This window comes from Triturus cristatus, chromosome 3_1 (assembly GCF_964204655.1).
Source record: "Triturus cristatus chromosome 3_1, aTriCri1.1, whole genome shotgun sequence".
Taxonomy (NCBI): Eukaryota; Metazoa; Chordata; class Amphibia; order Caudata; family Salamandridae; genus Triturus; species Triturus cristatus.
The window spans coordinates 615,193,835-615,207,601 of NC_140583.1; the positions used below are offsets into that span (position 1 = coordinate 615,193,835).

General features: G+C 44.0%; 2 protein-coding genes across 3 annotated transcripts in view; one reads left to right on the forward strand and one right to left on the reverse strand.

Annotated features, from left to right (window-relative positions):
- LOC146860635 (uncharacterized) overlaps positions 1–12,855 on the forward strand; it is a 29,830-nt gene extending 16,975 nt beyond the window's left edge. Inside the window, exons 1-3 of one of the 2 annotated variants that reach the window (XM_085644548.1) lie at positions 9,012–9,098; positions 11,995–12,291; positions 12,763–12,855. In XM_085644548.1, coding sequence (XP_085500674.1) covers positions 9,057–9,098; positions 11,995–12,291; positions 12,763–12,801 — 378 coding nt within the window. In that variant the 5' untranslated portion in view covers positions 9,012–9,056 and the 3' untranslated portion in view covers positions 12,802–12,855. Of the gene's footprint in view, positions 1–9,011; positions 9,099–11,994; positions 12,292–12,762 lie in introns of those variants that run through there. The other variant, XM_085644547.1, reaches the window with a different exon arrangement.
- Positions 1–13,767, reverse strand: part of SELENOS (selenoprotein S) — a 136,841-nt gene that overhangs the window by 92,419 nt on the left and 30,655 nt on the right. Inside the window, exon 2 of the mRNA XM_085644546.1 lies at positions 5,068–5,193. Coding sequence (XP_085500672.1) covers positions 5,068–5,193 — 126 coding nt within the window. The remainder of the gene's footprint in view (positions 1–5,067; positions 5,194–13,767) is intronic.

Here is a 13,767-nt window from a genome sequence, read left to right on the forward strand (position 1 = left end):
CGAGAAAATTTGAAAATATCCGCCGTCAACAGATGTCATCAGCAGGCACCAGTACAATAAGACCAGTGGTACCTAGCGAATCTGAACTAAGTTCGGAGATTGAATCCGATACTGAAGCCATGAGCAATATTACTCAGACCTGTAATGCACCAACACCTGTAGAGGAATTTGGTTTTTTACGTATGGAGCGCATAATGAGTCTACGACCAAGACCAATGCGCCAAGACCAAATTCCAAGAACACAAAGTCAAAAAGGAGACGAAGGAAAGACAGGAGATGGGGCAAACACAACGTAAAGAACAGGCAAACCAACATACAGAAGGAACAGACGCAGATAGACATGGATATAGACAATCGAAGTACAGTCCTAAATCTCACCAACATGGCGTTAACTAAAGAGGAAGAAAGTACACTCTCCCTTGGCCTATCATTTTGTACCAATACAAATTTTGACTATACACAAACCAGGATCGATTTATATAATTTCACTCGTACATTAAAACTACGTAAATATTTCTTCAACAGCCCAAGTACCAATACTAAAGCCACTAAGGAGATATCCACCACTCCACGAGTGGAAGGACTCAATGTAGCTGACATGACCATCCTTAAAGACATCACAGAAATGGCATATGAACAAGAAACCTGCCCTATCACTTCAACACAGGCAGCAATCAGTTCTGATCTAAACATCTTGGAGTCTGCTCCAACACCGTTTAAACCCAAGTCTGTATTCACACCACTTATGCCCAAGGATGGCATTGACATTTTTGCAGAAAGGGTAATTAAAGACCTTAAGGATTTGGCCTCAATGAGCAGCAGTGACTTTATTAAAACGAAACACAATGTCAGAATCGAAAATGCCAATGTCATGAAGAAAATCAAGGACAGAACTGACATAGTTGTACGGTGTTCCGATAAAGGGGGAAACGTAGTCCTTTGGCCCATCGAAATGTATAAGGAGGCACTAAATCAATTACAAGACAAAGAATGTTACAGTCGTATCAGCACTACAGGCATTATCAGTGTGAAAGAAAAATATCACAAGTGTTTAAATGATTGGAGATGTGGTGGTCTCATTTCGAAAGCTGAATTTGATTTTCTGAAAAATGATTACCCCACCACGCCTCAATTATACCTCCTCCCAAAGATACATAAGAATGCTCCGATTCCTCCTGGCAGGCCAATCATATCTGCAATTGGCAGTCTATTTGAAAACACCAGCAGATTTATAGACTATTTTTTACAACCATTTGTTAAGGAACTTCCAGCCTACATCAGGGACACTGGTGACTTCTTGGCAAAAATGTATGATCTAGCTTGGCACGATGATTATGTGCTCATGACTCTCGACGTACAAAGCCTGTATACGAGTATCAGACACAAAGATGGCCTAAATGCACTCAACTACTATTTAGGCACCAGACACATAGGATTACATCATCACACACTCATGCTTTTACAGATGGCCGAGTGGTGTCTGGAAAATAATATCTTTATTTTTGACAGGCTATTGTACAAACAAGTGCAGGGAACTGCCATGGGTACCTGCTTCGCCCCCAGCTATGCTAATTTGCATATGGGCTGGTGGGAGGCGCAGGTACTCAAGAAGAGACATGAAAGCTTTTTCATGAACAATGTTATTCTATATAAAAGATATATAGACGACATCTTCATCTTATGGCAAGGCACTGAACAGAGCGCAATTGACTTTGTGTCCGTCATCAATGATAACTCTCTCAACCTGAAGTTACATGTGCCACCAGCAAAGAGTCCATTTGCTTTTTAGATCTTGAATTGTATATAGAAAATCAAAAGATACAATCAAGGACGTTTAGGAAACCCACGTCAGGCAATGCTATCCTTCACGCCAGCAGTTTCCATCCCCGCAATCTTATAGACAGCATTCCTTACGCTGAATGCTTAAGGATGAAACGTAATTGTAGCACCCAAGACAGTCTCAATACCTCTACAGACAGTCTCTTTAAACGGTTAAAGGACAGGGGTTACAACACCAAAACATTAAGATTGGCGAAACAGAAATGTGACAAATTTAAAAGGGAAGAACTAATCTTTAAGGATAGCAAACAACAAACACAAAAGACAACAGATAACACACCTCGACTCATTACTGGTTAGAACACCTACCACATGAATCTTAGAAAGATCCTGTATAGACACTTGCCCTTAGTGCGCAATGACCCTATAATAGGACCAACATGCTCAAAATTCCCCCAGTTGACTTTCAGAAGAGCAAAGAGTATGCAACAGGAATTGGTAAATAATGCACCTACAGTCGCCAAGGGGGGTACCTGGCTCAAACCACAGAGAGGCTTTCAGAAGTGTTCAAAATGCAAAGCCTGCAAACACGGTGTAAACACCAGATCCATTTCCCTTCCCCTTAGAAAAACCCCTTTTGAAATCCGGGGAAGTTTTTCTTGCAAAACAGATTTTGCAGTATATGTCCTTCGCTGTACCTGCAACAAAATGTATGTAGGGAGTACCATACATCCTGTACATGTCCGGATATTGCAACATCTAAGGGCCATCACTAATGATGACCCGACATATCCGGTAGCGAGACATGTCAACCTACAACATGAGGGCAGAATAGATGAACTATCTTATTTTGTAATTGACAGCATTGCAAAAAATATAAGGGGAGGGAACAGACAATTAAGTCTGAGAAGACTAGAATCCAGATACATTATACTTCTGGACAGCAAGATCCCTAATGGGATGAATGCTGATGAAGCGCTAAATGTACATCTCTAAAAATATTGCAAATGTCTACTATCTGTGTACGTATCTCGTTCCTGAGTTCCGATCCGCAACATGTGGACCCTTATCTTTTCATAACACTTTTTACTTTTCATGCTACATACACCTCTTATCTTCTCTTTCTTTTTTGAATACCTTGCTTATCTGCCCACTTGGGCTTAAATAACGAACATCATACCAACATGGCACATTGGATTTTCAAATGGCTGAATAATTGTTAATCAGCTTTGGTAATATATCCAACTGTTGAATTATTTCTATATGTACACTTCTAACCGTGGTACGTTTACACACTGGTGTATTAGTATAGTTTCTCATGCAGACTTAAATCAATACATGGTTTTATTGTGCCACAATGCATTGATGTTCTCCTACTAGGTTGCAATCATAATGTTTCTTATTTAATCACTGTATTATAATTATTGATACATGGTGTAGACATTCCTGATATTTCCTTTATGTCTATGATAAGAGTTGCTGTGACAACTATGGTGGATTGTGCCTCGCTTTTGCAATATAAGTAAACACTATAGAGGGACCAGATGTAGTGAAGAAGACGGTTTTACCCGTCGAAACGCGTCTGGGCGTCCTTTTGAAATAAACATTTCTTTGATACATCGTCCCACGGTGTCAGCGCCTGTCTTCGTATGCCAGAAATTCAGGATTGGTTTAATATATATACATATATACACACACACACATACATATATATAACCTCCACCTCCTGTGAAAAAACAGGTACCGACACCGCTGGAATCCTCTTTAAGCAATTTATGTATTCAGATCTTTCTATGGCATAACGTGTTTCACCAGTCTCTACTGCCTTAATCACACATATATATATATTAAGGGCGTTTTTAGGGTTTACGGTGGGTAAGGGTATTTGTGCGGCAAGGGTAATTTTAGGGTTTAGGGGGGTTGGTAAGGGTATTTGGGAAGCATGGGCATTTTTAGGGTGGATAAAGGCTGTTGGGTGGTGAGGGTGTTTAAGGGTTTAGGGTGGGTAAGGGTATTTGTGTGGCAAGGGTGTTTTTAGGATTAAGGGTTGGAAGGGGTACTGGGTGGTAAGGGTATGCTTAGGGTTTAACAGTGGCTGAGTTTAGGGGCTGGGGTCAATAAGGTTATATAAATATACATACAAATATATATGCGAGAGAGATATACACACACACACACACACATATATATATACATACATACATACATACATACACACACATACAAACAAATACACATAGGCTTTATACTTACGTGCAAAATACATTTTCGTTGTAAAGGCACGCGTGGTAAAGGCATATGTGTGGTAATGGCATGCATGGTTCCTTAATACATCCATTCATAAGGGATGCTGTCCGAATTCTTTTATTCATTGTGCTGCACATTTGGGACTTCGCATTTTCCTCTGAGTATGTCATTTCCTGTACCAACCGCCTTTATGATATTTGATTTCCCTGTATCCTAGCTACGCTACATTTAATTATCCTGCATTGCAATATTACATTTGTGAATTAAATCATTGTAAATATCTAATCCCCCCCACTTCAAGGATCCACTTACTGAGAAAGTCCATTCCAATCTCACTACGTTTTTGATACTCGGAGTCACACCTTATCTTGAAACACATTGCCTCATTAAATTGAGGATGAACAACGTCCCTGATCCAACCACCCATGGGCGTGTTATTTAGGTGTTTTTTCTCAGGTGCAAGATTTGAGGGGTACCCTATGCCCACACATACAGCCTGCATATGCGGACTTTACGTCTTGCCAACCAGATGTCGGTCTACCTGTCCTTGCTGATTCCAGACAGACACTCACTAGAAAATCTTTACCATGGTGAGAGGAGGCTGGAGGGGCTAAAGTGGGAAGTATGAACCATACCTTAAGCTGGACAATACTTGAAGTGGTTGTATGAAGCTTTTTTGCAACCTTTTATAAAAAAAATTCCACCATTCTGGCCTTACTACTTACACTTTGCCACCATGGTAAAACATTCTCTGTAGTATAAGGACTGCCCACAGCAGACAGGTGCTTTGCTGTGGGAAGTCTTGCACATGAAACATTATGGTACCTACACTCAAGGAAAATATTTAAATACCCCAAACCTGCTTCATCCCTACAGCTGGAACAGAGAATTGATACAGTTGGCCAGGGGGTATCCTTGATGGATTGGTAAACGTTACAGTTAACAAATAGACAAAGAAAATCATATCCCAAATTATGTTTCTACATGCAAATAACAGCACACAAGACAAATGTTTTCTTTAAGACAAGTGTCAGGACAAACCTCCAGTTACCACAGGTGCAGTCGATCTCATTTGGCGTATTCTCCCCGACAGCTTCTGAACGACCAAATACAGAGCAATGCAGAGGAAAAAGATATACCAGCCATATTCAGTGAACACCCAGCCCACTGGAAAAACAAAAACAAAATGTTGTCACAGACTGAGCTCTACAATTCACTTTGTACATCATGAAATATCACTTATGTTCCGGAAGGCAGTGAAAACTGTTTTGTTGGAGCAATCGGTGTTCCGAAATGTTTTCCTCAATTCTACACTTTCATACCGGTTTGTTCATACGTCTGCATTGTTAGGCCTCACCTACAGACAACTCTAGCTGTCTGTTAGCAAACAGATCTATCTTGTCCAATATTTAGAGTATGGGTGGGTATGTGTCAGGTGCACAACACCCATTGGACTCATAGGGCTTCAGCCCCCTCCCGTCGTGTGTGGCAGCCGGGATGAGACAGCTTCCCGGGCACCCACACAGCCGCACCCGAGCACTTCACAGGTCTTTAAAAGACCATTTGCATGTTAATGAGGCCTCGCTGTTGTTTCACTCCTAAGACCCCCTGCAGCTCCACTCTGCATATTGCTTAAAGATTCAGCCCCCCCCCCGAAATGTTTTCTTTGATCCCCCTCCCCCCCCCCCCCCCACCCCCACCCCCCACCGAAATTTGGCTCTAGCTGCGCCTCTGGTATGTGTCCACCCCTTGCTCTCGATTCAGTGGCTTTCTTCGCTAATCGTGTGTCTTTCCCACCCAAGGAGTGTTGCGGTCTCACTATGTTCTGAGTGGATGACTTGCATCCTCCCGCTGCTGATATAAGAACTTGCATTTCAATCTTTATTTTTAATACGGCGACGCCCAGCCCCTACTTGACCTCCAGACCCGGGTCACTTTGAGAGCTGGCCCTTACTGTATTCATTCACGTTTCAGCATTGTGTGGAAATCATCAGAACTTCCGGCAGCATCTTGCAGCTCGATTCACAACAAATTATGATCAATGTTGTGGATTTGACAAACTCTTAATTAAAACGAAAGTGAAATAATTTGGAAAAACCAACAGAAGCGATTTCTAAACAACAGGTCGAAGGCTTGTTATGAAGTGGAGCAACTGTAAGTTTGTGTGGTTCTTAGGAAGTCACTAGTTATCGTGAAACGTGTTGGCCACAAGTATCAAACATAAAAATCAATACATTTCGAAGAACACGCATTAACAAACGGCTCTTCTCAGCTGCATTAGCCAAAGGCAATAATCTAGCACAATAATGCTTCCTTCACCAACAGTAAACTACATTTTTCTCTTTAGTAGATTTTTACTTAACAGATGTGGAAACGAGGATGTATGTTATCCTAGTGGGTTTTATTAGAGAACAGTTAAAATGTGTACTTTCTCTTCTCTGTCGTAGCATCCCTGAATGCTCTGCATTCCCTATGTAATCTTGACATGAGTGTTACTGTCCGTAGGAAGCCCCTCTCCTCTCTGAAGGTGAATGTTCAAGGGTAGATATCAATGTAAATAAAGTAAATCTATACAATTTGGGAATTTTGCTAGGTATGGGAAACGAGGCCCTGAGGTAAAACAATTTGTTTAAGACCACACACTGTACAAGTCATGGAACCGTGATTAGAGCTCAAAGCAAGCCACAGTTCCCCACCTAAGTCACTCGACCACATCTCCTAAGTACAGGATCCCTGGCCTTTGGAAAAAACAAGAGATTTTCCAACATGCTGGTGCTTTGAAAAGGCTGCTAATAACTTCCAAACACATCTTCTTCAACGGCTTCTTCTTTAACATGACCCTGTAACCCCCTGCCCGAGCGAGAGTGCTAATAAAACACCTCTAAATAAATATATTGCTTGGGTTTTTAAACATGGTATTTGGTTATGTGTAATGTAAGGTTGAAGAGTCCGACCGTTTCAAATGCCTAGATCATAAAGAACCTGGGCTACATAATAGATAAGTTCGGTGGAATAAAGCATGTGCTGTTGAGATCTACAAGTTCCAGGTTTGAAGGACAGCAGCAAATACAACTTTTTAGCCTTACAAAGGGTATAATGTTAATTCAATTGACAAGGGCAATAGTAACACCGATTTTGCAGGGTTATTACACTGCAAACTGCAGTAGCAAGCACAAGATATACAAGCATTTGTAAAGCAAATATTCTGCACCTATGAGAGACCAATTGGCTTTGTGAGCTGCTGTGCAGCATGGCTTGAGTAACAAAAAAAACCAAAAAAAGCCTGCTATAACATGGCCAGCGTTGACCGTGTCACAATGCTGCTGTGCAATATGTATAAGAAGCATTGGCATAGCCAATAGGTTTCGCCTTTGGGACCTTATAAGTGTTTAGCCATGCAACAGTTGCATAACTAAATACTTATAAGGTCCCAAAAACGAGACCTATTGGCTATGCAGTGCGGCCGCAAAAGTGAAAGTAATCGTGGTAAAGCGCGGCGCGCGCGCCCACGCACATGCACTTGTAGCTCTAGGCTGGCCTGGTAGCACTTTTTGGAGCCCTCTCAATAGGTCTTGCCAGACCAGCGCCTGCGCTGGGTCAGACAAGACCTAAAAACAGCTCGGGGGTGTTGGGAGGGGGAAAGCAACACAATGGAGGAGGTCCAGGGGTGGGAATCAAAGAAAGGACAGCGGGAGAAAGGTGGAGGCGATAAAAACAAAACAACAACAAAAAAAAATGGACACCGGTAGGAGGATGGAGAACAAAACGCATAGCGGGAGGAAGGCGGGGGCAGGGAACAAACATCGATAGTGGGAAAGGGGGGGCGATTTGGGTGGACCGTGCAGACACACGCCTTCTTATAAAGTTCATGGCAAAAAGTAAAGAAAGCATTGCGCAGCCAGTGGAACAACACTAGTCGCAAACAGGAAGCTGTGCTAGGTCCGTGCTGCACGGCAGGGACAGAAGCCCTAAGAAGAATGCAGGAGGAGGTGGGCAGCCGGCAGGAGACGTGACCGGTAAGAAGCAAGGAAACAAGAGTGGCGTTTAAGCCAACCAATGAGAAGTATTGGTAAGTCAAGAGTGGGCTCTAGGCCAGTTCTTTTTAAAGATATTTTTATGAATAATAGCTTACGCTGGCAGGCATGCATGCTGTAGGAGAAACCTAAAAGGGTTATCGTTTTGACTTTCATACTCCACATAAACACAGCAATAAAACACATGTATATGAACTGGTTCTCATACAAGACAGCAGTAGTTTTACCTTATTTTGATAATTTATTTTACTCCTATGGTGCTTAAACAAAGTAAAAGATTATGGTGAGAAAAGCTAATTTTCTTTCAAAATGACTAGATAAACCAAAGGTCTATAAGGAATATATACAGAGAAGAATTTGCTAAGATATCGCCCCGGGTGGAGAGAAAGTTAGCGCCCTTGCTGATGCCAGTGAATTAAATGAGGGAGCAGGGAGTCCCTTTTGTGTTCACTGGTCAGTACCTGGCTCCTAAACAAAAATATATCCGGACCTCCCCCAGCTCACCTAAATCACCGATAGCTTAGCTGCCTGCAGACGGTAGTTTTGTTGGTGTGTGCCAGCAGAGGTCATCAGAGGGTGAAGGGAGGCAAGGAAGGGGGCCACAGGGGTGTGAAAAACATCGCCCGCCATATGAGAATGAAGCACTAAAACCACTTTAAATCATCTAGAAATCATACAGAAACGAACAGGCGGAAACAAGGACAAAAGCAGCATGGTGAGAAGGGCGCTGCTGTTAGCATAACCTTAATGCACACAGCTCCCACCTTGAGCCTCAGAAAATTGGCGACCTGGGCCTAGCTTGCCCATGCTAAACGCCGACTCTGTGGTCACAAGGCAAGGGTTTCAACTCTATGCAGGGCCGCTTTATGTAAGGAACAGGTTACATGATGTAAATAGATCAACACTGCCATCTTGTGGACTCAGGCTGGAAGTGTAATGAAACAGCCTTGTGGTAGCGTGTCTGTTGATGGACAAAGACATGTCTAGGCGGAGTCGATGAACACGATGGATGTGTTGATGTGTTACCCCAATGCTGAGGTGAGTCTGGCGGGGCTGCAAACATGTCGGCTTGAGACCAAGTCTGCTTATCACTTGCCAGCAATGTAAACTGCGTGTGCAGCTCTACTGACCCACAACTAAATCAGGATTTGACCCCTCCCTATCTATATGTTGGCATCCTTAGTGGTTAAAACACCACCGATGTTGACGGTAACTTACCTCAACCATACCGCGATAGCGAAGACCCCGAAATTTTAAGAGATTTGTTGCCGATCCTTCCCACCCAGAAAGTCCCGCTTTAAATTCCGATCTAGTCGCCATTTGTCTTAAACATCTTAGCCATAACCACCATGGCCCACTAGGAACCCTTCTGTGTTTTCTTCTCCTCCTGGGCATCGACTTATTCCCCAATCACAGTATCTGGTACCTTCCCTACCCTATTTATCGGTTCGCTGATTAGCATTACCAACACTGCTCTTCCACACCCCCACATCTGCCGTCCCACCCTTCTAGGTTGCTGCTACACCACAAAAGCCTCTACTTTAAGGCCTTTGTCTTTTTTTTAATCCTTGTACAGTTGATCACATGAACTATTACTTAAAGGGAGAGGGGCTAGAGGAAACTCGGAGTGCACCCTCCCCAACATGATCACCCACCAGTACTCTAGGTGTGAGCGCAAAGACTGATAACAGCCTAGTTATGTGCGCGTAGAATGTTATTCTCTTCGGAGGAAAGCTCTCATCCACACTGAGAGGGTATGCTTCATCATAGGCTCCTTCTCACAGCGGCAAGATGTAGATGCAAAAGTGGGCTCCAACCCTTAAAGTAGAGAAGCTCTTTAAACCCTGTGTGTGTCTGCTATAGAAGTGAAGGTATCCTGAAGTATGACAGAGGAGTAGTAGCAGAGGAAACAACTAAAAGTACTTGTGGACAATAAGCATTATGTCCTCGATGGGTAGATTACAAATCCAGGTAAGTCTTCAATCGAGTCAAGTGGTCGGCATATTTCTGCCCAAAGAGAGCTGCAAACCATAGGTAATAGGGCATCCATCAGGATATTAACCCTCTCTGAAGAGATCAATCACGATTTCAGATAAAGGCCACATGTACACAGCATTTTTCTGGTCCAGTCGCAAAACAGTAATACTTCACCACTATTTAAAAAGTGGTGGTAACCCATTCACAAATAGTTACTCAACATTTACCTTTGAGAATGTTGAAAAATAATTTTTTTAAACAAGCATTGGTAAAGCCAAAAAGTCTCGCTATTGGGACCTTATAAGTATTTAGTTATGCAGCACAATATCCTTGGCGCAACAACATTAACTGCATGGCTAAACACTTATAAGGTCCCAAAGGCGAGACCTATTGGCTATGCCAATGCTTGTTTGTACGTGGTATGGCAGCGATTGCATATGTATATACTGGTGTATACTATAACACTAATAATTGCAGTGTTAAAGGGCGTTGTATATAGATAGTTGAGGCAATTATCACCAGGCAGTACTCTACCATGAATTAACTTGAAATAATGGCTGACGTTGTTAAAGTGAAAGCGTCGTGAAGATGTAAAAAGTCAGATATTGGAGTATGAAGCGCTGCGGTTTGTTAAAGTGATAGCGCTATGGAGATCTTAAAAGGCACACACCGGAAAGTGTAACGTTGTGGTTTGTTAAAGTGAAATCGCCAAGGAGGTGTAAGAAGTGATATACCAGAGAAAATGTGCAAGCCTAAGTAATTTGTGAAGTCATATACTATAGAATAATGTGGCGCGTTTTGTTAATGTGAAAGCGCTATGTAAATTTAAGTAGTTACATAACGGTGAATGCAGCGTCGCGACGAGCTTCCTAAAGATTTTAACGCCAAGGAAGCATGTTTTATTTAAGTGTTACTTTGGCATAGGCACAGCCCTGATACAATGATGCGGAGCGATAGGTTAGTGGCCGGCCAAGGCTTCTTTTGTCACTTATTTTTCTGCCTGGTGTTGTTAAAGGGAAAGCCGGTGAAGATGCAACAAGTCACATACCACTAATGGAAGTGCTGCAATATGCTAACGTGAAAGCAGCATGGAGATTCAAAAAGCCCCATACCAGAGAATAAAGCGCCACGGTTTGTTAAAGGGAAGCGCCATGAAGACGGAATAAGTCACATACCGGGAATGTAGCACAGCGTTTGGTAAACTGATAATGCCAAGGATAATTAAGAAGTTATATATCAGACAAAAAAGGTGTGAATTGTTGAAGTGAAAGCGCTATGTAAATTGGAAAAGTCATATAGCGGCGTATGAAGCGCCACAACTACTAGAAAGCATGGTTTTTATGTCAGCGCTGTATTAATAAGAAGCACAGCCATGATCTAGCCCCAGTGTATTGGCTCGGTGGCAAAAATCAAACCAGAGACTAAAACATTGCAATAGGTACACAGAAGCTTTCCTGCCGTTTAGCGATTTTTTGTCGTGCACGCCCACATGTTCCGTAAGATATCACGCATACACAAATACACACCGTTGCCAAATGCGGCCTTTATAGGTAGGTGAGGCATATATCACCAGGCAGTAATCTACCATTAATGAACTTGAAATAATATCTGGTGTTGCTAAAGTGAATGTGGCGTGAAGATATAAAAAGTCCCATAGGGTGAATGAAGCACCACGATTTGGTAAATGTAAAGTGCCATGGGGATTTATGAAGTCACACACAGTAGTGTGTAGCGCTGCGGTTTGTTAAAGTGTAAGCGCAAGATATCTAAAATTTTACATACCAGAGTATATAGTGCCCCTGTGAGAAGGGATCTGGTTCCCCATGCCACTTACCTTCGGGGGACCGCCGTGTCCCCAGATTTCGGGAAGCCGGGAGAGTCGGCACCCGACGCCAAAGGTCCATCGAACAAACGACGAAAAGGATAACCACCCCCCCCTTGTCCTCTCCATGCGCAGGAACGAATCATCGACGATGAGGGCGTGACCAGAGGAGGGACTAACCCCGGAAGCACTACGGACCAGGTAGTGAAAAGAGACGAGAGAGACAGGATCGGGGAGGAAGCAGAAGAAGGACGAGAGGAATCGAAAGGCGGAAGCAACGAAGAGGAAGGACGCGAGGACGGAGAACGAGTCGGGACGAAGACCGAAGATGGCGGATATCCCGAAGAAGACGAGAAGTGGTGCGAGGAGTGGTGGTCCCCACCGGAGGAGGCTGGAGAGCGGCCGCAGCTCAGGAGAGTTGCGGCGGAGCCTGTGAGTAACCCTGAGCGAGGGTGAAAGAAGCCCGGGTGGAGGGTGGGACCGGATAAAAGAAGGGTGGGATTGTATGCCGATATTAACTGGTTGCAGTTAGGTTTGTATTTGCCCCCTTACTGTTGTATGTCGATATCGAGAATTGTTTGCAGATATTCACCCCTTACTGGTTGACTGGGGACTTAGATACTGACGGGAGGAAAGAGAACGGGGACCCCCTGAAAAGTAGCAACAAGCACTTCCCGTCGCGGCCATATTCCTATCCACCCTCCAACCCTAATTACCCTTCACAAATCTCGACCGTGTTCACTCGTACGGAAGCCACCCTCCTTAGAAAATAGGAAGTCACAATTCACACCTGGTGTTGCGGTGACGGTGATGGTTTACACTCTTGGTACATCCAGTATAAGTATCTGACAGCCCGTATTTTACTCTCTCCTATGCGCCTCCGTGGGACGAATGTGGGTCCAGATGAACAACCGGGAAAGGAAGAATCCAGTGACAAGCTAGGAGCAGTCGGAGGAGGCGGAGAACCATCAGTAGAAGGGCCAGTAACATCCGAAGAACCCCAGGGGACTGTTGAGACTCCTATACAACCTTCGAGTGGCACAATACCTGTCATTTCTAATAAAACTCGTAAAGCATCCCATTATATACAGCCTCCTCGTCTGATTATCCGACCTGCCCTCCCACAGCCCCGTTTTGTTGAAGTGAAAGAGCTGTATTCTAACAAGCATTTGCAATGCAATAGGTCTCGCATTTATAAGAGTTTGAGCTATTGGCATTGTAAAATTACAATGCCTTTTATTTATGTTTTGGTTTTAAAACAAATAAAAGGCATTGTCATTTACAATGTCAGTAGCATAAACTCGCATAAAAGCAGTGTGTGGAGTGCGGCGTGCAGCAGTGTGCGGCGTGCAGCAGTGTTTCGTGTAGCAGTGTGAGGCATGCAGCACTGTGTGGCGTGCAGCGGCGTGCAGCAGCGTGCAGCAGTGTGCAGCGTGCAGCAGTGTTTCGTGTAGCATTGTGCGGCGTGCAGCAATGTGTGGCGTGCAGCAATGTGTGGCGTGCAGCAGTGTGCGGCATGCAGCAGTGTGCGGCGTGCAGCAGTGTGCGGCGTGCAGCAGTGTGCGGCGTGCAGCAGTGTGAGGCGTGCAGCAGTGTGAGGCGTGCAGCAGTGTGAGGCGTGCAGCAGTGTGAGGAGTGCAGCAGTGAGTAATGCAGCAGTGAGTAATGCAGCAGTGTGCAGCGTGCAGCAGTGTGAGGCGTGCAGCAGTGTGAGGCGTGCAGCAGTGTGAGGCGTGCAGCAGTGTGTAATGCAGCAGTGTGCGGCGTGCAGCAGTGTGTGGCGTGGTTTGTAAACAACAAGAAAAGCGGACATCAAAGGAAGGGTGGGAGAGAACGAGCATATGGGGTGTGAGTTATAAAGAAAGTTAATTGTTGTAAGAGGGGATGCAGGAAGTGAGGCCGAGCGCG